At 52.3% G+C, this 21,452-nt stretch overlaps 1 protein-coding gene across 2 annotated transcripts; it reads left to right on the top strand.

Annotated features, from left to right (window-relative positions):
- The first annotated feature begins 2,541 nt into the window (after positions 1–2,541).
- On the top strand, positions 2,542–20,883 carry LOC133344325 (NSFL1 cofactor p47-like). 2 transcript variants are annotated; one of them, XM_061554427.1, is made up of 9 exons: positions 2,542–2,833; positions 5,914–6,050; positions 13,567–13,653; positions 15,542–15,704; positions 16,693–16,791; positions 17,583–17,692; positions 18,435–18,572; positions 19,082–19,267; positions 19,785–20,883. In XM_061554427.1, the coding sequence occupies exons 1-9, from the start codon at positions 2,738–2,740 to the stop codon at positions 19,945–19,947; spliced, it is 1,179 nt and encodes a 392-aa protein (XP_061410411.1). In that variant the 5' UTR covers positions 2,542–2,737; the 3' UTR covers positions 19,948–20,883. The 2 variants fall into 2 exon arrangements, with proteins under 2 accessions (XP_061410411.1, XP_061410412.1); XM_061554428.1 differs by having other exon boundaries at positions 2,545–2,833; positions 16,699–16,791.
- Positions 20,884–21,452: the final 569 nt, after the last annotated feature.

Raw genomic sequence — 21,452 nt, 5'->3', positions numbered from 1 at the left:
CGAGATATGGAGAGATGAGACGGAGAGATGAGATACATGAAAGATAGCGAGATGTATGAAGGGAGAGATGGACACAGAGATGGAAATATAGATATTGAAGACGCTAGATGGGTAGAGATGGAATGAGAGAGGTTCAAGAGATGGAGAGGGTTCCGAACATTGCTCGGTCTCGTGTGGGAATTCCCCCACACCCCAAGCAGTGAATCGTGAATTCCTCGCGGTGACTCTGAGCCACTCTCTCCGCCTCTCTCTCTCTCCCTATCTCCTTCCCGCTCTCTCTCTCTCTCCCCGCTATTGCCCCTCCTCTCCCTGCTTCTCTCTCCCCTCCCTTTCCCCATCCCTCTCCCCGCCTCTCCCCTCCATCTCGCTCTCCTTTCCTCCCGCCCTCTCCCTGCTTCTCCCTCCCCCTCTCTCCCTTTGCCCCGCCCCCTCTGCCCCGCCCTCTCCCTTCCCCCTCCCCTCTGCCCCGCCCTCTCCCTCCCCCCTCCCCCTCTGCCCGCCCCCTCCCCCTCTGCCCCGCCCTCTCCCTCCCCCTCTGCCCGCCCCCTCCCCCTCTGCCCCGCCCTCTCCCTCCCCCTCTGCCCGCCCCCTCCCCCTCTGCCCCGCCCTCTCTCTCCCCCTCTGCCCGCCCCCTCCCCCTCTGCCCCGCCCTCTCCCTCCCCGCCCTCCCCCTCTCCCTCCCACTCTCCCCCTCTGCCCCGCCCTCTCCCTCCCCCTCTGCCGGCCCCTCCCCCTCTGCCCCGCCCTCTCCCTCCCCGCCCTCCCCCTCTCCCTCCCACTCTCCCCCTCTGCCCCGCCCTCTCCCTCCCCCTCTGCCCCGCCCTCTCCCTCCCCCTCTGCCCGCCCCCTCCCCCTCTGCCCCGCCCTCTCCCTCCCCCTCTGCCCGCCCCCTCCCCCTCTGCCCCGCCCTCTCCCTCCCCCTCTGCCCGCCCCCTCCCCCTCTGCCCCGCCCTCTCCCTCCCCGCCCTCCCCCTCTCCCTCCCACTCTCCCCCTCTGCCCCGCCCTCTCCCTCCCCCTCTGCCCGCCCCCTCCCCCTCTGCCCCGCCCTCTCCCTCCCCGCCCTCCCCCTCTCCCTCCCACTCTCCCCCTCTGCCCCGCCCTCTCCCTCCCCCTCTGCCCGCCCCCTCCCCCTCTGCCCCGCCCTCTCCCTCCCCGCCCTCCCCCTCTCCCTCCCACTCTCCCCCTCTGCCCCGCCCTCTCCCTCCTCGCCCTCCCCCTCTCCCTCCCACTCTCCCCCTCTGCCCCGCCCTCTCCCTCCCCCTCTGCCCGCCCCCTCCCCCTCTGCCCCGCCCTCTCCCTCCCCCTCTGCCCGCCCCCTCCCCCTCTGCCCCGCCCTCTCCCTCCCCGCCCTCCCCCTCTCCCTCCCACTCTCCCCCTCTGCCCCGCCCTCTCCCTCCCCCTCTGCCCGCCCCCTCCCCCTCTGCCCCGCCCTCTCCCTCCCCGCCCTCCCCCTCTCCCTCCCACTCTCCCCCTCTGCCCCGCCCTCTCCCTCCCCCTCTGCCCCGCCCTCTCCCTCCCCCTCTGCCGGCCCCTCCCCCTCTGCCCCGCCCTCTCCCTCCCCGCCCTCCCCCTCTCCCTCCCACTCTCCCCCTCTGCCCCGCCCTCTCTGCCCGCCCCCTCCCCCTCTGCCCCGCCCTCTCCCTCCCCCTCTGCCCGCCCCCTCCCCCTCTGCCCCGCCCTCTCCCTCCCCCTCTGCCCGCCCCCTCCCCCTCTGCCCCGCCCTCTCCCTCCCCGCCCTCCCCCTCTCCCTCCCACTCTCCCCCTCTGCCCCGCCCTCTCCCTCCCCCTCTGCCCGCCCCCTTCCCCTCTGCCCCGCCCTCTCCCTCCCCGCCCTCCCCCTCTCCCTCCCACTCTCCCCTTCTGCCCCGCCCTCTCCCTCCCCGCCCTCCCCCTCTCCCTCCCACTCTCCCCCTCTGCCCCGCCCTCTCCCTCCCCGCCCTCCCCCTCTCCCTCCCACTCTCCCCCTCTGCCCCGCCCTCTCCCTCCCCCTCTGCCCGCCCCCTCCCCCTCTGCCCCGCCCTCTCCCTCCCCGCCCTCCCCCTCTCCCTCCCACTCTCCCCCTCTGCCCCGCCCTCTCCCTCCCCCTCTGCCCGCCCCCTCCCCCTCTGCCCCGCCCTCTCCCTCCCCGCCCTCCCCCTCTCCCTCCCACTCTCCCCCTCTGCCCCGCCCTCTCCCTCCCCCTCTGCCCGCCCCCTCCCCCTCTGCCCCGCCCTCTCCCTCCCCGCCCTCCCCCTCTCCCTCCCACTCTCCCCCTCTGCCCCGCCCTCTCCCTCCCCGCCCTCCCCCTCTCCCTCCCACTCTCCCCCTCTGCCCCGCCCTCTCCCTCCCCGCCCTCCCCCTCTCCCTCCCACTCTCCCCCTCTGCCCCGCCTTCTCCCTCCCCCTCTGCCCGCCCCCTCCCCCTCTGCCCCACCCTCTCCCTCCCCGCCCTCCCCCTCTCCCTCCCACTCTCCCCCTCTGCCCCGCCCTCTCCCTCCCCGCCCTCCCCCTCTCCCTCCCACTCTCCCCCTCTGCCCCGCCCTCTCCCTCCCCGCCCTCCTCTCGGCGGCGCTGCTCCGGAAGCGATCTCCGCCGTCGCCCCGGCACCGGACGACGAGGAGAAGCCGCGAGCCCCACACAGAGAGACAGAGCGGAGAGACGAGGACGAGTAGCAGCGGGAGACGAGGACGAGGAGAGACGAGAGACCGGGAGACGACGAGGAGCAGCGGGAGACGACGAGGAGCAGGAGGAGGAGGAGATGGCTGAGGAGGCGCTCGCATCATTCATGGCGGTGACCGGCGCGGACGAAGCGCGGTCCCGGTTCTACCTCGAGCTGTCGGGCGGGGACCTGCAGGTGACCAGCAGGACGCGGGGGGCCTCGAGGATTAGGGGTGTCTGGGGGGAAGAGGGGGGGCCTGGGGGGATGAGGGGATACTGGTTAAGGGAGACGAGGGGATGAGGCACCCCAATTCCTGACTCATTGTGGCCTAGCGTGAGACGGGGGCGTCCGTTGTGCGTGGGGGGGGGGGTCACCTGAGTTCGATGCCAACACCAGTGGATAGCGATCGTCCTGCACCGGTCGTCTTAAGCCTTCCCCTAGGTCGACTCGGCCTCTAAACGAGTACCTGGTCCGGCGTGTAAAAAACATCGCCTCTGGGGAGACAAAGGCGGCCGGGAGTGGTGTTGGCCACCCTCCGCCGGCCTTCATAGGCGCTCTCGAACAGCACTGGGCCCCAACAATCTGTTACAGGCCACGCGGGGGGGGGGGGCATCTTTGTGTTGTGACTGTGAAGGGGATTTCCACCGATTGTTCAAAGCCCCCTATAGCCGTGGTAGTCGAGCTTGTGGATAGGACCACACAGGTGCCTCCCGTGTACGGCTTTTACATTTGCCAACAAATCTGCCGCATCATGCCCCATGCATCATCAGTCAGTCGGTGCGTGCCTTTATTAGCATATCCTACTAACTCCCAGCGCCATGGCTCTCAAAACCCCTAATCCTAACCACAATAACCCGCAAACCTTCTACCCCTGCTGTCAGAAGTGGCGTGGGCCAAGCGACTAGCTGGACGTGCCAATGAACACGGTGGCGACAGCATTAGAGATGCAAATGTATAGCATGCTTGATTGTCAACAATGTGCGACGGTGATATCGTATTAATTGAATAAGCATATACTTGCTTTTTATGTAATCATTTACAACCTGGGCTTGTAACGCTCTGCCATGCAGTATTCCCTTACTCTCGGAATCGAGAGCGAGAGAACGACTCGGAGCAATTACAGACGCGGGAAGGCGGTAGCAGCCAAGTGGTGACTAATAGTTGCTCAAGCTCTGCGTTCCTCTATTTGCGAAGATGTTTCAAGTAATTTAAAGCGTGTTATACGTCTATATGTATATATGTTGAACTTTCGCACCGTACAAAAGCGATATTTGTGTGGTCCACCAACCCTCGCTGCCTCCACAGTGCCGGATTACAGAAAGCCACGTGCAGCGTAACCACCAGCACCCAGCTGGTGCGCGGACGTTTCAAACCTTGGCGTTAAACTGGAGGCTGACCTGGGAGATGTAAAAATAGGGACATAGTCGGTTCTATGGAGGTGACGAAAGAGGCAATGCGCAAAATCATTTGATTCTAGGCAGAATCTTTAGCAGAATTTTTATTTAGACTGGGGGGGAAGAATCCGATTAGCTACCAAGCTCTTTACTTCAAAGATGTCCAGCAGGGCCCGGGTCAGTAAGTTACAACAGCAGTCGAAAACAAGTGGTGGCCTTTTAATCTGTCGAGTAAAGAGTTGACAGTTTTCGTACGCAGGGGGCGCAACTATGGGGATGGGGGGATGGCAGCGTTATGCAACTTATAGGGACACAGTGGGCAGAAAGGGTGCCCCGAATCAACAGATAAGCACCGGTACAAACATGTTAAGTACAATTATTCAAACAAAAAAATATTCCAACGATTAACCGTAAATGCCCAAAAAACATTGTTACTAATGAGAGAAGAATATTTCTGAAAAAAATACCTCGTGTAAAATATAGTGGTAGCGCTACTGCTGGTGCTTGTTACTGAACACCAGGCTTGTATGCTAACTGACATGCGCATGAAAGTAAGATGCATGATAACCTAATTGTGAGTATTGTTATCTTGAAATATTTTTTATTAATACTTTCACCGTGAGACTGTCTTCCTCTAAACCCAATACATGTTGCAACCAAAATAATATTAGTTATAGCCTTCATATAATTATATACGGGTTAAAAACATCCGTAGCCATTTAAGTAAAAGTGAATCTGGAAAAAGGAGGGCACCCACAGTCGTATCTTGCATAGCCCCCCCCCCCCCCCCCCCCCCCCATTAAACGTTTCGCCCCTGTGGAGGTGTAGATTGTTTGGTCTCTGAGCATCAAACATGGAGGTGTAGGTTCCAAAGGGGAACTAAAAACAGGTCGCTGAAGCCACATTAATAAATATACCTCACATGTAAACCCCAACAAGCCATGCAGGTGTGAACAAGTCAACCGACATTTAAATCAACGCAAAACATACCACACACTCACGGTGGGAGACTTTAATTACAAGGGCAAAAACAAACGGAGAGAGAGTGATGGGAGGGTAATTGGTGAACTCGGCATAGGAGAGGGGAGACATCAGTTAGATCCTGCAACCGGCACGGCCTGACGATAATCATCACGTCGTTTTTTTTTAAAGGAGTGAGCCAAAATAGAAAACCCACCACTCCCTCAACGGTGGATTTCTCCTTGCGTAACGGCAGACTCGGCACCAAAAACAGCACTCTCGTTGCCTAACAGCAGCCGTCACATGAGAACAGCAGACTCGCAGCAGCAGACCTGTCAGGAACACCAGCAGTGGGCCCTTGCCCAGACTTTGTCTTGGCTCGGTGACAGGTGATGCTTCTTCATCGGTGTTGAGCCCACAGAGAAACCTGTTAGGATGCAATCTGCATTTTGTGACCGGTAGCCTGTGATGTTCAAGCTGTTTGATTTTTTTTGTTAGTTTTACAACATAGTGATGATTAACCAGGTGAGAATTCAGGGGAACAGGAGAGTCTCATTTGCAAGTGACCTGTGTCACCAAAAACTCAGGTGTGTGTGTATGAATTCCACCGTGGGGGGCTGTAGCGATGTGGTTGGCGTATTGAGCTATGTATCTGGCAACTCAAGTTCGATTCTTGCTCTCACAGCCGACATCCGTGAAGAATATCTGAACTGGTATTGGGCTCCCCCGAGGTCAACGCACCTTTAAATGAGTACCTGGCACTGGGGAGACAAAGGCGGACAGGCGTGGCGTTGGCCACGCACCTCCTTGTGCGCCGTGCCAGCATTTGTAGGTGTTCGTTAACAGCGCTTGCCTCAACAGCCTGTTAAAGGCAACATGCGGGAATCTTTGTCTTTGTGTGCTGCTGCTTGTGCTGTGCAGATGGCCCTGGCGAGTTTTTACGAGGAAGCAGATGAGGGGGAGGTGGTGGTCCCCCCCGCTCCTCCTGCAGGCGGTGGCAGCAGCAGCGGTGGCGGTGGAGGTGGTGGTGGTGCTCCTCAGCCGGCGCCTGTTGTTACGTGAGTTACCTCTGCATGGCACAAGCGCACAGGATTGGGCACGAGACGTCACGGCTCGACGGGAGGATGGCCAGTGGTCGAGACTTAACGGCGGAGTTGCAGCAAAGGAGGAAACGTGCCCGGGAGGACTTCCACCGCGGAGATGGAGATGATGAAATCGTCTCGTGTGCCGGAGCCAGAATGTGTTGTTACCTGGCTTCATGGAGCAGTGGATAGAGCTTGATGATCTGTGTGGCATATATACTGCACAATGTGATTGCCTGCTGAAATTAACATGTCTGTGGTGGTCATCACGGTGGTGAGATCTTAACTGCTAACTACCTCGTCTGGTATACAGGAGGTCGTGGGTTCGATCCTGATCCTGACGCCTGTGTGTTTGCAGTTTGCATGTTCTCCTCATGGTCGTGTGTATTTTTCTCCGGATCCTCCGGTTTTCCCTCCGCATTTGGACACATGTGTTTTAGAGTATTTTGCTGATAGAAATTTCCACGTGATAAGCCACTTCGTTGAGCTATTATTTGTGTCCAGGTCGCTTCTGAAAAAGAGCTACATAGCTCAGTGGGCCTTACCTGGTAAAATAAAAATAGTTTAAGTTTAGGCTTGTTTACAGACTGTGGTGGGGGTGAGTTTTTCGAAAGGATAACCACTGGTGCTTTTCCCTCAACGTGGTACCGATTTTATATGATTCCGGAGGGATGATTGTCCGAGTCAAACCCAAAACTTTAAACTCGGCAACCATCCGATTACGAGCCGCTCGCTCTACCACTCAGCCACCAGGTCTGAAATATGTAGAGATTACATTAAATTGGACGCTGGATATAGCTAGATATAGTGGAAACAGGTGGTGTCTTGGATTGTCTGGCCGATGTGTATGTGTGTACACTGTTGTCTGTGTGTGGTTGTCTGTGGGGAGCGGTAGCATAGCGGTTAGCACGTTCTGCTATGAATCCGGCGACCCGAGTTTGATTCCCACTCGTGGCCATCACCAGTGACGATTATCTGAACTGGTCATGGGCCTCTCCTAGGCAGACTGAGCCTCAAATGAGTACCTGGTGTGCTGTGTAAACATCGCCACTGGGGAGGCAAAGGCGGTCGGGCGTGGTGCTGGCCATCCACCTCCTTTGTGGGCTGTGCCGGCCTTTATAGGTGCTCGTTAACAGCACCATGGGGGGGCATGTTTGTCTGTATATGTCTTCTGTGTGTGCGTGTTGTCCACTTGGTTGACTGCGTGTGTTGTTTGTGTGTGGTTGTCTGTGTGTTGTTGTTGTCTGTGTGTTGTTGTCTGTGTGTTGTTGTCTGTGTTGTTGTCTGTGTTGTTGTTGTCTGTGTTGTTGTTGTCTGTGTGTTGTATGTGTGTTTTTGTTGTCTGTGTGTTGTTGTCTGTGTTGTTGTTGTCTGTGTGTTGTTGTCTCTGTGTTATTGTATGTGTGTTGTTGTCTTTGTGTGGTTGTCTGTGTATGGTTGTCTGTGTATGGTTGTCTGTGTTGTTGTCTGTGTGTTTTTGTCTGTGTGTGGTTGTCTCTGTTGTCTGTGTGTTGTTGTCTGTGTGTGGTTGTCTCTGTTGTCTGTGTGTTGTTGTCGTTGTTGTTGTCTGCGTGTTGTTGTCTGCGTGTTGTTGTCTGTGTGTGGTTGTCTGTTTTTGTTGTCTGTGTCTTGTCTGGTTTTCTGTGTGTTATTGTCTGTGTGTTGTTGTCTTTGTGTTGTTGTCTTTGTGTTGTTGTCTGTGTGTGGTTGTCTGTGTGTGGTTGTCTGTGTGTTGTTGTCTGTGTGTTGTTGTCTGTCTGTTCTTGTCTGTGTGTTGTTGTCTGTGTGTGGTTGTCTGTTTTTGTTGTCTGTGTCTTGTTGTCTGGTTTTCTGTGTGTTATTGTCTGTGTGTGGTTGTCTCTGTTGTTGTCTGTGTGTTGTTGTCTGTGTGTGGTTGTCTCTGTTGTCTGTCTGTTGTTGTCTGTGTGTTGTTGTCTGTGTGTTGTTGTCTGTGTGTTGTTGTCTGTGTGTTGTTGTCTGTGTGTGGTTGTCTGTGTGGTTGTCTATGTGTGGTTGTCTGTGTTGTCTGTTTTTGTTGTCTGTGTGTGGTTGTCTGTGTGTGGTTGTCTATGTGTGGTTGTCTGTGTTGTTGTCTGTTTTTGTTGTCTGTGTGTTGTTGTCTGGTTTTCTGTGTGTTATTGTCTGTGTGTTGTTGTTTTTGTGTTGTTGTCTTTGTGTTGTCGTCTTGTGTGGTTGTCTGTGTGTGGTTGTCTGTGTGTGGTTGTCTGTGTTGTTGTCTCTGTTGTTGTCTGTGTGTTTTTGTCTGTGTGTGGTTGTCTCTGTTGTTGTCTGTGTGTTGTTGTCTGTGTGTGGTTGTCTGTGTGTGGTTGTCTGTGTGTGGTTGTCTGTGTGTTGTTGTCTGTGTGTGGTTGTCTGTGTTGTTGTCTGTGTGTTTTTGTCTGTGTGTGGTTGTCTGTGTTGGTGTCTGTGGTGTTGTCTGTGTGTTGTTGTTGTCTGCGTGTTGTTGTCTGTGTGGTTGTCTGTGTGTGGTTGTCTGTGTTGTTGTCTGTGTTGTTGTCTGTGTGTTTTTGTCTGTGTGTGGTTGTCTGTGTTGGTGTCTGTGTTGTTGTCTGTGTGTTGTTGTTGTCTGTGTGTTGTTGTCTGTGTGGTTGTCTGTGTGTTGTTGTCTGTGTGTTGTTGTCTGTGTGGTTGTCTGTGTTGTCTGTGTGTTGTTGTCTGTGTGTTGTTGTCGTTGTTGTTGTCTGTGTGTTGTTGTCTGTGTGTTGTTGTCTGCGTGTTGTTGTCTGTGTGTGGTTGTCTGTGTTGTCTGTGTGTGGTTGTCTGTGTTGTTGTCTGTGTGTTGTTGTCTGTGTGTTTTTGTCTGTGTTGGTGTCTGTGTGTTGTTGTCTGTGTGTTGTTGTCTGTGTGGTTGTCTGTGTGTTGTTGTCTGTGTGTGGTTGTCTGTGTTGTCTGTGTGTTGTCGTTGTTGTTGTCTGTGTGTTGTTGTCTGTGTGTGGTTGTCTGTGTGTGGTTGTCTGTGTGTTGTTGTCTGTGTGTTGTTGTCTGTGTTGTTGTCTGTGTGGTGTTGTCTGTGTGTGTTGGTCTGTGTGTTGTCTGTGTGTTGTTGTCTGTGTTGTTGTTGTCTGTGTGTTGTTGTCTCTGTGTTGTTGTCTCTGTGTTGTTGTCTGTGTGTGGTTGACTGTGTGGTTGTCTGTGTGTTGTTGTCTGTGTGTTGTTGTCTCTATGTTGTTGTCTGTGTGTTGTTGTCTGTGTGTGGTCGTCTGTGTGTGGTTGTCCGTGTGTGGTTGTCTGTGTGTGGTTGTCTGTGTGTGGTTGTCTGTGTGGGGTTGTCTGTGTGTTGTTGTCTGTGTTGTTGTCTGTGTTGTGGTTGTCTGTGTTGTTTTTGTCTGTGTTGTTGTCTGTGTGTTGTTGTCTGTGTGTTGTTGTTGTCTGTGTGTTGTTGTTGTCTGTGTGTTGTTGTCTCTGTGTTGTTGTCTGTGTGTTGTTGTCTCTGTGTTGTTGTCTGTGTGTGGTTTTCTGTGTGTTGTTGTCTGTCTGTTGTTGTCTGTGTGTGGTTGTCTGTGTTGTTGTCTGTTTTTGTTGTCTGTGTGTGGTTGTCTGTGTGTGGTTGTCTATGTGTGGTTGTCTGTGTTGTTGTCTGTTTTTGTTGTCTGTGTGTTGTTGTCTGGTTTTCTGTGTGTTATTGTATGTGTGTTGTTGTCTTTGTGTGGTTGTCTGTGTGTTTTTGTCTGTGTGTGGTTGTCTCTGTTGTTGTCTGTGTGTTGTTGTCTGTGTGTGGTTGTCTGTGTTGTCTGTGTGTTGTTGTCGTCGTTTTTGTTGTCTGCGTGTTGTTGTCTGCGTGTTGTTGTCTGTTTTTGTTGTCTGTGTGTGGTTGTCTATGTGTTGTTGTCTGTGTGTTGTTGTCTGTGTGTGGTTGTCTGTGTTGGTGTCTGTGTGTGGTTGTCTGTGTGTGGTTGTCTATCTGTGGTTGTCTGTGTTGTTGTCTGGTTTTCTGTGTGTTGTTGTCTGTGTGTTGTTGTCTTTGTGTTGTTGTCTTTGTGTTGTTGTCTGTGTGTGGTTGTCTGTGTGTGGTTGTCTCTGTTGTTGTCTGTGTGTTGTCTGTGTGTGGTTGTCTGTGTTGTCTGTGTGTTGTTGTCGTTGTTGTTGTCTGCGTGTTGTTGTCTGCGTGTTGTCTGCGTGTTGTTGTCTGTGTGTTGTTGTCTGTGTGTGGTTGTCTGTGTGTTGTTGTCTGTCTGTTGTTGTCTGTGTGTTGTTCTCTGTGTGTTGTTGTCTGTGTGTGGTTGTCTGTGTGGTTGTCTGTGTTGTTGTCTGTTTTTGTTGTCTGTGTTGTCTGTGTGTTGTTGTCTGTGTGTTGTTGTCTGTGTGTGGTTGTCTGTGTTGGTGTCTGTGTGTGGTTGTCTGTGTGTGGTTGTCTATCTGTGGTTGTCTGTGTTGTTGTCTGGTTTTCTGTGTGTTGTTGTCTGTGTGTTGTTGTCTTTGTGTTGTTGTCTGTGTGTGGTTGTCTGTGTGTGGTTGTCTGTGTTGTTGTCTGTGTTGTTGTCTGTGTGTTTTTGTCTGTGTGTGGTTGTCTCTGTTGTTGTCTGTGTGTTGTCTGTGTGTGGTTGTCTGTGTTGTCTGTGTGTTGTTGTCTGCGTGTTGTTGTCTGCGTGTTGTTGTCTGCGTGTTGTTGTCTGCGTGTTGTTGTCTGTGTGTGGTTGTCTGTGTGTTGTTGTCTGTCTGTTGTTGTCTGTGTGTGGTTGTCTATGTGTGGTTGTCTGTGTTGTCTGTTTTTGTTGTCTGTGTGTGGTTGTCTGTGTGTGGTTGTCTGTGTTGTTGTCTGTTTTTGTTGTCTGTGTGTTGTTGTCTGGTTTTCTGTGTGTTATTGTCTGTGTGTTGTTGTCTTTGTGTTGTTGTCTTTGTGTGGTTGTCTGTGTGTGGTTGTCTGTGTGTGGTTGTCTGTGTTGTTGTCTGTGTTTTTGTCTGTGTGTGGTTGTCTCTGTTGTTGTCTGTGTGTGGTTGTCTGTGTGTTGTTGTCTGTGTGTGGTTGTCTGTGTTTTTGTTTGTGTGTTTTTGTCTGTGTGTGGTTGTCTGTGTTGGTGTCTGTGTTGTTGTCTGTGTGTTGTTGTTGTTGTCTGCGTGTCGTTGTCTGCGTGTTGTTGTCTGTGTGGTTGTCTGTGTGTGGTTGTCTGTGTTGTTGTCTGTGTTGGTGTCTGTGTGTTGTTGTTGTCTGTGTGTTGTTGTCTGTGTGGTTGTCTGTGTGTTGTTGTCCGTGTGTTGTTGTCTATGTGTGGTTGTCTGTATGTGGTTGTTTGTGTTGTCTGTGTGTTGTTGTCTGTGTGTTGTTGTCGTTGTTGTCTGTGTGTTGTTGTCTGTGTGTTGTTGTCTGTGTGTTGTTGTCTGCGTTTTGTTGTCTGTGTGTGGTTGTCTGTGTTGTTGTCTGTGTGTGGTTGTCTGTGTTGGTGTCTGTGTTGGTGTCTGTGTTGTTGTCTGCGTGTTGTTGTCTGCGTGTTGTTGTCTGCGTGTTGTTGTCTGTGTGTGGTTGTCTGTGTTGTCTGTGTGTGGTTGTCTGTGTTGTTGTCTGTGTGTTGTTGTCTGTGTTGTTGTCTGTGTGTTGTTGTCTGTGTTTTTGTCTGTGTTGGTGTCTGTGTGTTGTTGTCTGTGTGTTGTTGTTGTCTGTGTGGTTGTCTGTGTGTTGTTGTCTGTGTGTTGTTGTCTGTGTGTGGTTGTCTGTGTGTGGTTGTCTGTGTGTGGTTGTCTGTGTGTGGTTGTCTGTGTGTGGTTGTCTGTGTTGTTGTCTGTGTGGTGTTGTCTGTGTGTGTTGGTCTGTGTGTTGTCTGTGTGTTGTTGTCCGTGTGTTGTTGTTGTTGTCTGTGTGTTGTTGTCTGTGTGATGTTGTCTGTGTTGTCTGTGTTGTCTGTGTGTTGTTTTCTGCGTGTTGTTTTCTGCGTGTTGTTTTCTGCGTGTTGTCTGCGTGTTGTTGTCTGCGTGGTGTTGTCCGTGTGTTGTTGCCTGTGTCTTGTCTGTGTTGTTGTTGTTGTCTGTGTGTTGTTGTCTGTGTGGTTGTCTGTGTTGTCTGTGGGTTGTTGTCTGTGTTGTCTGTTTGTTGTTGTCTGTGTGTTGTTGTCTGTGTTGTCTGTGTGTTGTTGTCGTTGTTGTTGTTGTCTGTGTGTTGTTGTCTGTGTGTTGTTGTCTGTGTGTTGTTGTCTGTGTGTTGTCTGCGTGTTGTTGTCTGTGTGTGGTTGTCTGTGTGTTGTTGTCTGTGTGTGGTTGTCTGTGTTGGTGTCTGCGTGTTGTTGTCTGCGTGTTGTTGTCTGCGTGTTGTTGTCTGTGGTTGTCTGTGTGTGGTTGTCTGTGTTGTCTGTGTGTGGTTGTCTGTGTTGTTGTCTGTGTGTTGTTGTCTGTGTGTTTTTGTCTGTGTTGGTGTCTGTGTGTTGTTGTCTGTGTGTTGTTGTTGTCTGTGTGTTGTTGTCTGTGTGGTTGTCCGTGTGTTGTTGTCTGTGTGTTGTTGTCTGTGTGTTTTTGTCTGTGTTGGTGTCTGTGTGTTGTTGTCTGTGTGTTGTTGTTGTCTGTGTTGTTGTCTGTGTGTTGTTGTCTGTGTGTTGTTGTCTGTGTGTTGTTGTCTGTGTGTGGTTGTCGGTGTTGTCTGTGTGTTATCGTTGTTGTCTGTGTGTGGTTGTCTGTGTGTGGTTGTCTGTGTGTGGTTGTCTGTGTGTGGTTGTCTGTGTGTGGTTGTCTGTGTTGTTGTCTGTGTGGTGTTGTCTGTGTGGTGTTGTCTGTGTGTGTTGGTCTGTGTGTTGTCTGTGTGTTGTTGTCCATGTGTTGCTGTTGTTGTCTGTGTGTTGTTGTCTGTGTGTTGTTGTCCATGTGTTGTTGTTGTTGTCTGTGTGTTGTTGTCTGTGTGTTGTTGTCTGTGTGTTGTTGTCTGTGTTGTCTGTGTTGTCTGTGTGTTGTTTTCTGCGTGTTGTTGTCTGCGTGTTGTTGTCTGCGTGTTGTTGTCTGCGTGGTGTTGTCTGCGTGTGGTTGTCTGTGTGTTGTCTGTGTGTTGTTGTCCGTGTGTTGTTGCCTGTGTCTTGTCTGTGTTGTTGTCTGTGTGTTGTTGTCTGTGTGTGGTTGTCTGTGTGTTGTTGTCTGTGTGTGGTTGTCTGTGTTGTCTGTGTGTTTTTGTCTGTGTGTGGTTGTCTGTGTTGGTGTCTGTGTTGTTGTCTGCGTGTTGTTGTCTGCATGTTGTTGTCTGCGTGTTGTTGTCTGTGTGTTGTTGTCTGTGGTTGTCTGTGTGTGGTTGTCTGTGTGTTGTTGTTGTCTGTGTGTTGTTGTCTGTGTGTTGTTGTCTGTGTGTTGTTGTCTGTGTGTTGTTGTCTGTGTGTTGTTGTCTGTGTGTTGTTGTCTGTGTGTTGTTGTCTGTGTGTTGTCTGTGTGTGGTTGTCCGTGTTGTCTGTGTGTTGTCGTTGTTGTTGTCTGTGTGTTGTTGTCTGTGTGTGGTTGTCTGTGTGTGGTTGTCTGTGTATGGTTGTCTGTGTGTTGTTGTCTGTGTTATTGTCTGTGTGTGTTGTAGTGGGGGAGGCCGCGGATCACGAATCGCCGGGCTACGCGATTTGCAGCAGCAGCAGGATGACGATAGTGACGAGGAAGAGGGACAGAGGTGACTCCACATCCACCAATAAGTGTCCACTCTACTTTACTTCATCAACATATTTAACTTGGATAATCCCTTGGGAGCACCTCACTTGTGTAGTGAGTCCAACTGAGTCACAGACGTTGTCTTGGGAGCAACACTATTTATTACATCAACTCAACACAACATAACGTAACCTACACTCGGGTGTTGAACGCCCATGTTAGGTACCAAGCAACGTCTCAATTCAGCAGCACTCCCCACACACATACACATCTTCGGTCACAGCATCAAGTTCACCGACCACTTCAGCTACCTCGGTGTCATCCTAGATTCAACTTTATCCTTCGACCGTCAAAACCAACCATATCATCAGCTCATGTAACTTTCACCTGAAGGCTCTTAGACACATACGCCCTCTCATATCTACTGAAATTGCCAACACTTTGGCATGTTGCATAGTTGGGTCTCGCCTTGACTATTGTAACTCCGTCCTTGTCCGGACCTCCGCTGGCAACCTAAAGAAACTTCAAAGACTACAAAATAACCTAGCACGCGTCATCATTGCCCACACTCATCCCCACCTCGACTCAATAGCTCGTCTCCATGCTCTCAACTGGCTCCCCATTGCCAGTAGGGTCACATACAAGACCGCCTGCCTCTGCCACAATGCCTTCATATCCGCCTGCCCGCCGTATCTTTCTTCATTATTGACTACTTGCAGCTCAGCACACGGCAAATGCCTGCGCAGCGCGACTCACGACCTTCTCTCGATACCAAGATCCAGGATGGTCATGTCTACGCGCCGCTTCTCGGTGGCAGCCCCAACAGTCTGGAACGATATCCCTCTGCACATTCGCAGCATCACCTCAATCGCCTCCTTCAAGAGACGCTTAAAAACTCACCTCTACAATCATGCTTTTGAGCGACTCTGAGCTTGGCTCCGCGCCTCTGAGTTGCGGCCACTACGTCTGCAAATTTGCGCGCGTTACAAATTGTACTATTATTATTATCTAAACACGCTACGGCAGAACTAGACACGGTCCCGCTATCCCAGTCCGGACCATGAGCTGGGTCCCGTACCGCGTGGCTAGAGGCTTTTCAACCCGACGTGGATCTTCTTCACCAACAACCCGAAGAACCCCGAGCCCCTCACGGGGCCCCCTTTATGTCGGCCTGGGCTGGGGCTGGCTCCGCCCCTCGCCCTGCCCACCTTCTAGATCTCTTGAGCTCTTTCCCGAAGGCTCCCGAGAGCTCCTTTATACCACGTGACTGCCCAGGGCTCCCCCGTCCACCGGTGGCCCCCCTCCAATATCATCCGGTCACGTGTCGGCAGGTCAACCATCGTATCATGCTCCAACGTAACCCTGGCTGGCTGACACTCTCTCTCGCTCCCTCACCGGGAGCCCGCACCGCACACTGTACGTGGTGCTATTGCGCTAACCAGCGCTCACCCAAGCCCCGCTAGGGCTGTTACGACGCCCAGTAACCGGGCTGCACATAATGACAACACATTATCCGCCGTGGCCTCGCAAGCCCGGCACCACACAGTGACATTCACAGTCACTACACTTGCAAGGGTGTCCTGGGTGTCAAGTGACACCACACTAATGACACATCTGCAAACGTTTCAAATTGAACAAAAAGTCTGAGGGATTTTCTGCTCTAATGGGCATTGAAGCGGTGATCATCTCCCGTTTACAGTCCTGAACCGGTGGTAGAAATTCGACATTCCTATGGTGGGGGCAAGTGATCCAACAGATAACCACTGTTGACTTGCCCACAAAGTGATCACGTAATCTTTAACGTCTACCGTGAAGGAGACGGCGCCTGGCGTTTTGCGATTAATGCACCCGTAGAATTTACCGGGGCAGCCCAACCGGAACTCAGGAGCCGCCGCTTTTGTTGGTGCCAGGTTTTACGCCGGCGGGTCGGAGCACAGTGGGCAGCAGATCGTTGGGCCGCCCCGCAAGCGGAACCCCAACGAGATCGTGGAGAACCTCTTCAAGGAGGCGAAGGAGCACGGCGCGGTGCCCGTGGACAGCGCCGCACGGGGCGGCGAGCCCAGCGGCTCCCGGGTGAGGGGGGCCGCCGCTGCCGTGCACCACTCTCACATGCGGGGCGCGGGCGACCAGAGGGTTGGCCAAGAGTTGGAACGCCACTGATCGTTAATTCCATGGGTCTGTTGTTTCTTCTCTAGCTCATCCCACGACCCCTTAATCTCCTTCCCCTTCTAACCACTACCGTTCCTGTTCCTCTTTCATAATCTTCTCCCCATGGCTCAGTCCCCCATCCATGCAATCCGTTATTTATAAAGGACTATCTCGTATTCACCACGTACATTGTGGATTTTAAATACAGATTTTTTTGTTTAACGAATTAGTAAAAGATGGCTCTTGTTTTTTTTGGTTTCGAATATTTGGCTGCTATAAACTTTCACACGATAAGCTAGCACTTTGTTGAGCTATCATTTGTGGCCAGATCGCTTCTGAAAAAATCTATATAGCTCAGTGGGTCTTGCCTGGTAAAAAAATAGAAATATGTCCAATTAATACTGCTAATGTAAGTCCAGCAGCATTTTCAATGATAGATTTTTTTGGGGTGTAGATCGCGTAAATATAAATGTGTTGTTAAACCTGACACCACCCGACACAGCCAATTAGTATGGTTTGTAATGTAAACAAAACATGCAAATAAGTTCTTCTTGGTTCTTTCGGTAAAGTCACGTAGAAGGGAAGTAATCAAATAATAAAAATAAAACATAATAAAATAAAATAATTCTCACGACGTTTCGGCTACAACGCAAGCAGCCGTCTTATTATGTTTTATTTTTATTATTTTATTACTTCCCTTCTACTTGACTTTACCGAAAGAACCAAGAAGATGGATCCCTGCAGTCACGAAAGCTTTAAATCGAAATGCAAATAAGTTACTAGTTCAGCACACCACTTGTGTGTTGTAGAGTAAACATTTGCCAGTATGTGGCCAGCTAATGCTGGCACGTGCTCGGTGCCGATGTGCTTTGGCTACTGTTGCTGCGCCACTGATCGCTTTGTTTGCCGTCAGCTACAGGCTTTCTCTGGGGGCGGCTATCGTCTTGGGGCGTCGGGCTCGGAGGAGTCGGCCTACGTGGCCGGGCAGAACCGTGCTGAGGCCGCGCAAGACGTGAGTGGGCGGCGCTTCCCCCCCCTCCCTGCACTCCGCTTCGTTTCCACACCGCGGGCGTGCAGCGATGCGTGCGATCGTTTTGAAAATATCGAGCGTCACGTTTGAACCAGTTTTTTCGCCCGTTGGAATTGACTTCGGAAGTGATTGGCAATCTTGATTTGAAGCTTCCGTGACTGCAGGAATCCATACTCTTTGGTTCTTTCGGTAAAGTCACGTAGGTATAAAATTAAATAAATCACGACGTTTCGGGCACAACACAAGCATTCGTCATCAGGTGGGAAAGCACGATCTGCTGCTGAGGCAGACTGTTTTAAAAGGTTTGAAATTGGTGTAGCCCAAGGGGCATAAAGAAGTGGCCGGGGCTAGTGATGTTAATGTGAGATCAGCGATAGGCTAGCTTTGAACAAGATCCGTTTAGCGTTAGGAGAAGTGACAGCAGCAGATGTGAGTGTAAATGCGACCGATATTACCTAGTTATCGCAGCATCTCTTGAGAAAGGTTAGCGACTCGATCAGGTGAGCCTTCTTGTCTCAGAGTCTGTTAAAAGCTCTAACAGATGTGTGGAACCCCCCCCCCCCCCCCCCCGTAGAGGCGGTTCAATCTTGATTTGAAGCTTTCGTGACAGCAGACCATGCTTTCCCACCTGATGACGGACGCTTGTGTTGCGCCCGAAACGTCGTGATTTATTTTATTACATACCCACGTGACTTTACCGAAAGTACCAAAGAGTAAGTGACGGGCACACGTGGACATCTTGGCGAGCGCGAACTGCAATTTGCTCCCCACAGGTGAACGTGGTGCTCAAACTGTGGAAGAACGGATTTAGCATCGACAACGGAGACCTCCGTGACTACGGAGACCCCGCGAGCGCACAGTTCCTGAGCGCGATAAAGAGGGGGTACATTTCTGCGCACACATGCACGTTCAGATCGGCGTTGAGCAATACACTGCGTCTGTCCACTCACACTGTACGATATACAGTGCTGGAGCCAGTTAACACTTTGTGTGTAGTATTAGGTGAGAACAAATTGTGAGATTATTTATAGCCTTCAAAGCGAGTAGTACATAAAACTTAGACAAAAAAGCTTATACCATTGTCATGAAGCAACCTACCAGATGCCATCTTGGTAACATGTACTGTCGATACCATCACATCAATTATCACCACCATAACCGTGTTGTCTCTGACCCATAGGCAAATACTCACATTGCAACTGTGGGGGTAACTGCGTGCATGGCTACATCACCAGTCGTAGCTAAAGTCACCTCATTCCACTCGGTCTCCGCAGACCCCAAAAGTCAAACAATGAATTAGGAGTGGCAATACATCAAGAGGGTAAATGTTACCGAGTACAGATGTGTGATGCTCACAGATTGCGACTCTGCAAACCGCTTGCTGTGGTCCAGGTGGATTGTCAAGCAGCAGCAACAGCAGCTTTCCGGTTAATTAATTTTTAGTTAATGTACGAACTTTAATCAAGGCTGTGGAAGCCTCAAGAGGATATTGACAGGTGAACACCGTGTTTTCCTGCACACAGCCAACCACCCCGTGATGTTCAATGCCCTCTTTATTTATGAGACATGTCTGGGCTCTTTGGTTAAACAAAGTCCCACACTCGTTCTCCACTGTCGGGGCACAGGGAGATCCCGCTGGAGCTGCGACGCATGGCCCGCGGAGGGCAAGTCAACTTGGACATGGAGGACCACAGGGATCTTGACTACGTGAAGCCCAAATCCAAGTTCAAAGCCTTTGGTGGAGAGGGCCAGAAGTTGGGGAGGTGAGCAACGCGGCGGCACGCGTGAGTCAGAGAGAGCAGCCGTGGGGTTGGCAGGGAGGCGCCCGCGTGGAAGTGTGCCAGGGCGTCACGGAGATGGCTACGTGGGAACACACGAGCCAGTGGGAGATGCAGCGGGCAAAGCTGGGCTCTTTCCCTTAAATGAATGTAAACATTTTTTTGTTATTAGGGCCCCATAGTGCAAAGGCTTTTTTTCTTTGAGGAAGACAAAACAAACAGAGATGAGACTGTGGGTGTGTGTGTGTGTTGCTTGCGTACGTGTGTGGAGTGGTGGGGTACGCTGCAAATCCGATGCCCACATTCGATTTTCAGGCAAATCTCAGCAGTGTGTACACATCAGCACTGGGGAGACAAAGGCAGCCAGGCATCATGCTGGCCAAACCAACTGCTTGTGCATTGTGCCTGCCTTCATATGTGCTACTCGCTAGCAGCACTTGCCCTAGCGGTCTGTTCAAGGCTACACAGGGGATCTTTGTCTCTGTGTGTTGCAGCCCTACCCCGCACGTGGTGACCGCGCCAGCGGGGGCGCAGCCCGTGGCTGCGATGGCAGCGGCGGCGGCCGACACGGAGAGCGACGCGCCGCTTGTGCAGGTGGATGAGACGGCACCCACCACCAGCCTACAGATCCGCCTGGCCGACGGGGGGCGGCTCCTGCAGAAGTTTAACCACACGCACAGGTGACCCCCCACCACGGACCGTGCTCGCACGTGTCCAGTGGTTCCCGTCTCCCGGTCTGTAACCCCTCCGCCCACTCACCCACCCCCTGCACCTTAACCCACGGAGTAGGCGTTCTCAGCGGAGCCATGCAGGTAAGTCGTGACCGCCAGCGCATGCTGCTGTGGGTTGAGGTTGCCCACGAGGGTCTCCTCTTGGTGGCTTCAAGTTGAGTTTGTGTGACGAGGTGAGGACTGCGGGGCGTTGAAACGCGCATGCTTGCGTTTGCCTAGCCGTTCGTGATGAATGTGCCGATTAGATTTGATCGTTTTTTCCTTTTTTGTTTCGTATTGAATTGCACCCATTTGTTTTCGTTTTAAAAGCAGCGGCAATTGCTGGCCACGACAACAACAAAAAACGCATTTTGACGTGAAAACGACGGGACGCTGGGACGACGCGGCGACGTTGATCGGTGCGAGGGAAAGGTTCGTTTTTATTTGGTCCGCCATTCTGATGCCACTCTGCGCCGGCGCGCCACAGGCTACGTGATGTGCGGCAGCTCATCGTGCAGTCGCGCCCGGCCATGGCGGCGTCGCCCTTCGTGCTCATGACGACGTTCCCGAGTCGGGAGCTGACGGACGAGGAGCAGACGCTGGGGGAGGCGAACCTCCTCAACGCCGTCATCGTGCAGCGCATCAAGTGACTTCCGCACCGGCCGCCTTGGGGGAGCACCGCGTCGCTACGGGCGTGCCACGCCGTGCCAGGTGCCGTGTCCCGCGGACCGCAGTGGGCGCCCCCCATCAGCGTCGCACCGCCTCTCGGTGGCACGGCACGGCGCTACCATCGCTCGTCACCCAGCGGCGTTCCGTGGCTTGGGTTCAATTCACACAACAAAAAACCCTGTGCGGCCTCTTAGGGCGCATGTGCACACACACAGTACACAGGTTGACACAGACCACACATGTTGTTACACACAGTTGGACATGCAGTTTAACACACAGAGCACATAGCTGGACACACACAGACCTCACAGGTTGTTACACAGACCACAGATTGTTAGACGTACACATCACAGAGGTAGACGCACGGAGCACACAGAGGTTGACACACACACACCACACAAGGTGCGCCCTAATTATAAGCAGTGAAATGTGCCACGTTTGAGGATTGTTGGCTAGGAAAGGCCGATATGCTTCCAGATGCTCGCAGTTTCCATGTAGGCAGTGCAGGTGCATTGTGTAGCAATTGCCCACACTTCACACACCAGCACCCTCTCATTACTTACCTGCATCTGGTTGCTTCTTTGGGTTAATGCTGAGTTAATAGTCGTAGATTCACAAAGGGAAGCATTTTTCTCTACCCAGTTTGAAAAAACCCTGGTTACGCAATTTTGCGAAATCAGAAGGAGAAAAAACACTGGTACCGTTCAAAATATTTCTCTTCCCGTGCTAGATTTAACAATGAATTGTGGAGCATGTGTTTCGGCAGTGCCCACTGAAGGTTGATGTGATCTATTGTATGGTTCATGTTTCACACGTGACCTCGTTCCCCATTGCTCTGCCCGACACTAACATTACGAAAGAAGTAACGAGGCATGACCATTCATCGCGTCAATCTCGGAAATAAATTGGCGAAACAATTTTGTAGTCGTGGTCTTAATTCGTTTTTGCATTCGTGAGGAAGGTGCCTGCGTCATCGTACGACAGCAGCAGTGCGGTGTCGTCGATCCGTCCGTCCTGCCCTCGCCTCGTTTGCCTCATGCGAGTTCTTTGATCGGATGTGGGGCAAAGCGTTGTCTGCTAGCGGCGATGCCCGCCCGAGACTTCTATTTGGTCAGATTCCCAACACTGGCAAAACACTGCAGGAGCCCGACCCCTGCCAATGCCGTATCCCCTCAGTGTGGATTTGCCGTCACGCAGAATAGTGCAGCGTTGCAGGTGCAGCAGCTCCTCTTTGGCCCCTATGTATTGGTCCTTGTTTCACTGTTGCCTGTTGGGATGGCCACAATTTCCCCTCTTACTGATCGAGAGTGGTGGTGGCTCGGAGACCCGAGCATGGAGCTGACACCGCTGAGACATAGGTTCCGGTCCAGATAACCGTCTGTGATGAAACCGGGTTCTCAAGTATAGTGAGTTTAAGGTATCAGCCCTTGGTCACCGATTACTCCACCAAAGAAAAATTATCACTGAGCCACCCACCACCTCTCAA

Source organism: Lethenteron reissneri, chromosome 19 (assembly GCF_015708825.2).
Source record: "Lethenteron reissneri isolate LAM-NWPU_2019-01 chromosome 19, ASM1570882v1, whole genome shotgun sequence".
In the NCBI taxonomy this organism is placed as follows: Eukaryota; Metazoa; Chordata; class Hyperoartia; order Petromyzontiformes; family Petromyzontidae; genus Lethenteron; species Lethenteron reissneri.
Note: the sequence above shows the minus strand (reverse complement) of the source record. Positions and strands in the feature narration are given on the sequence as shown.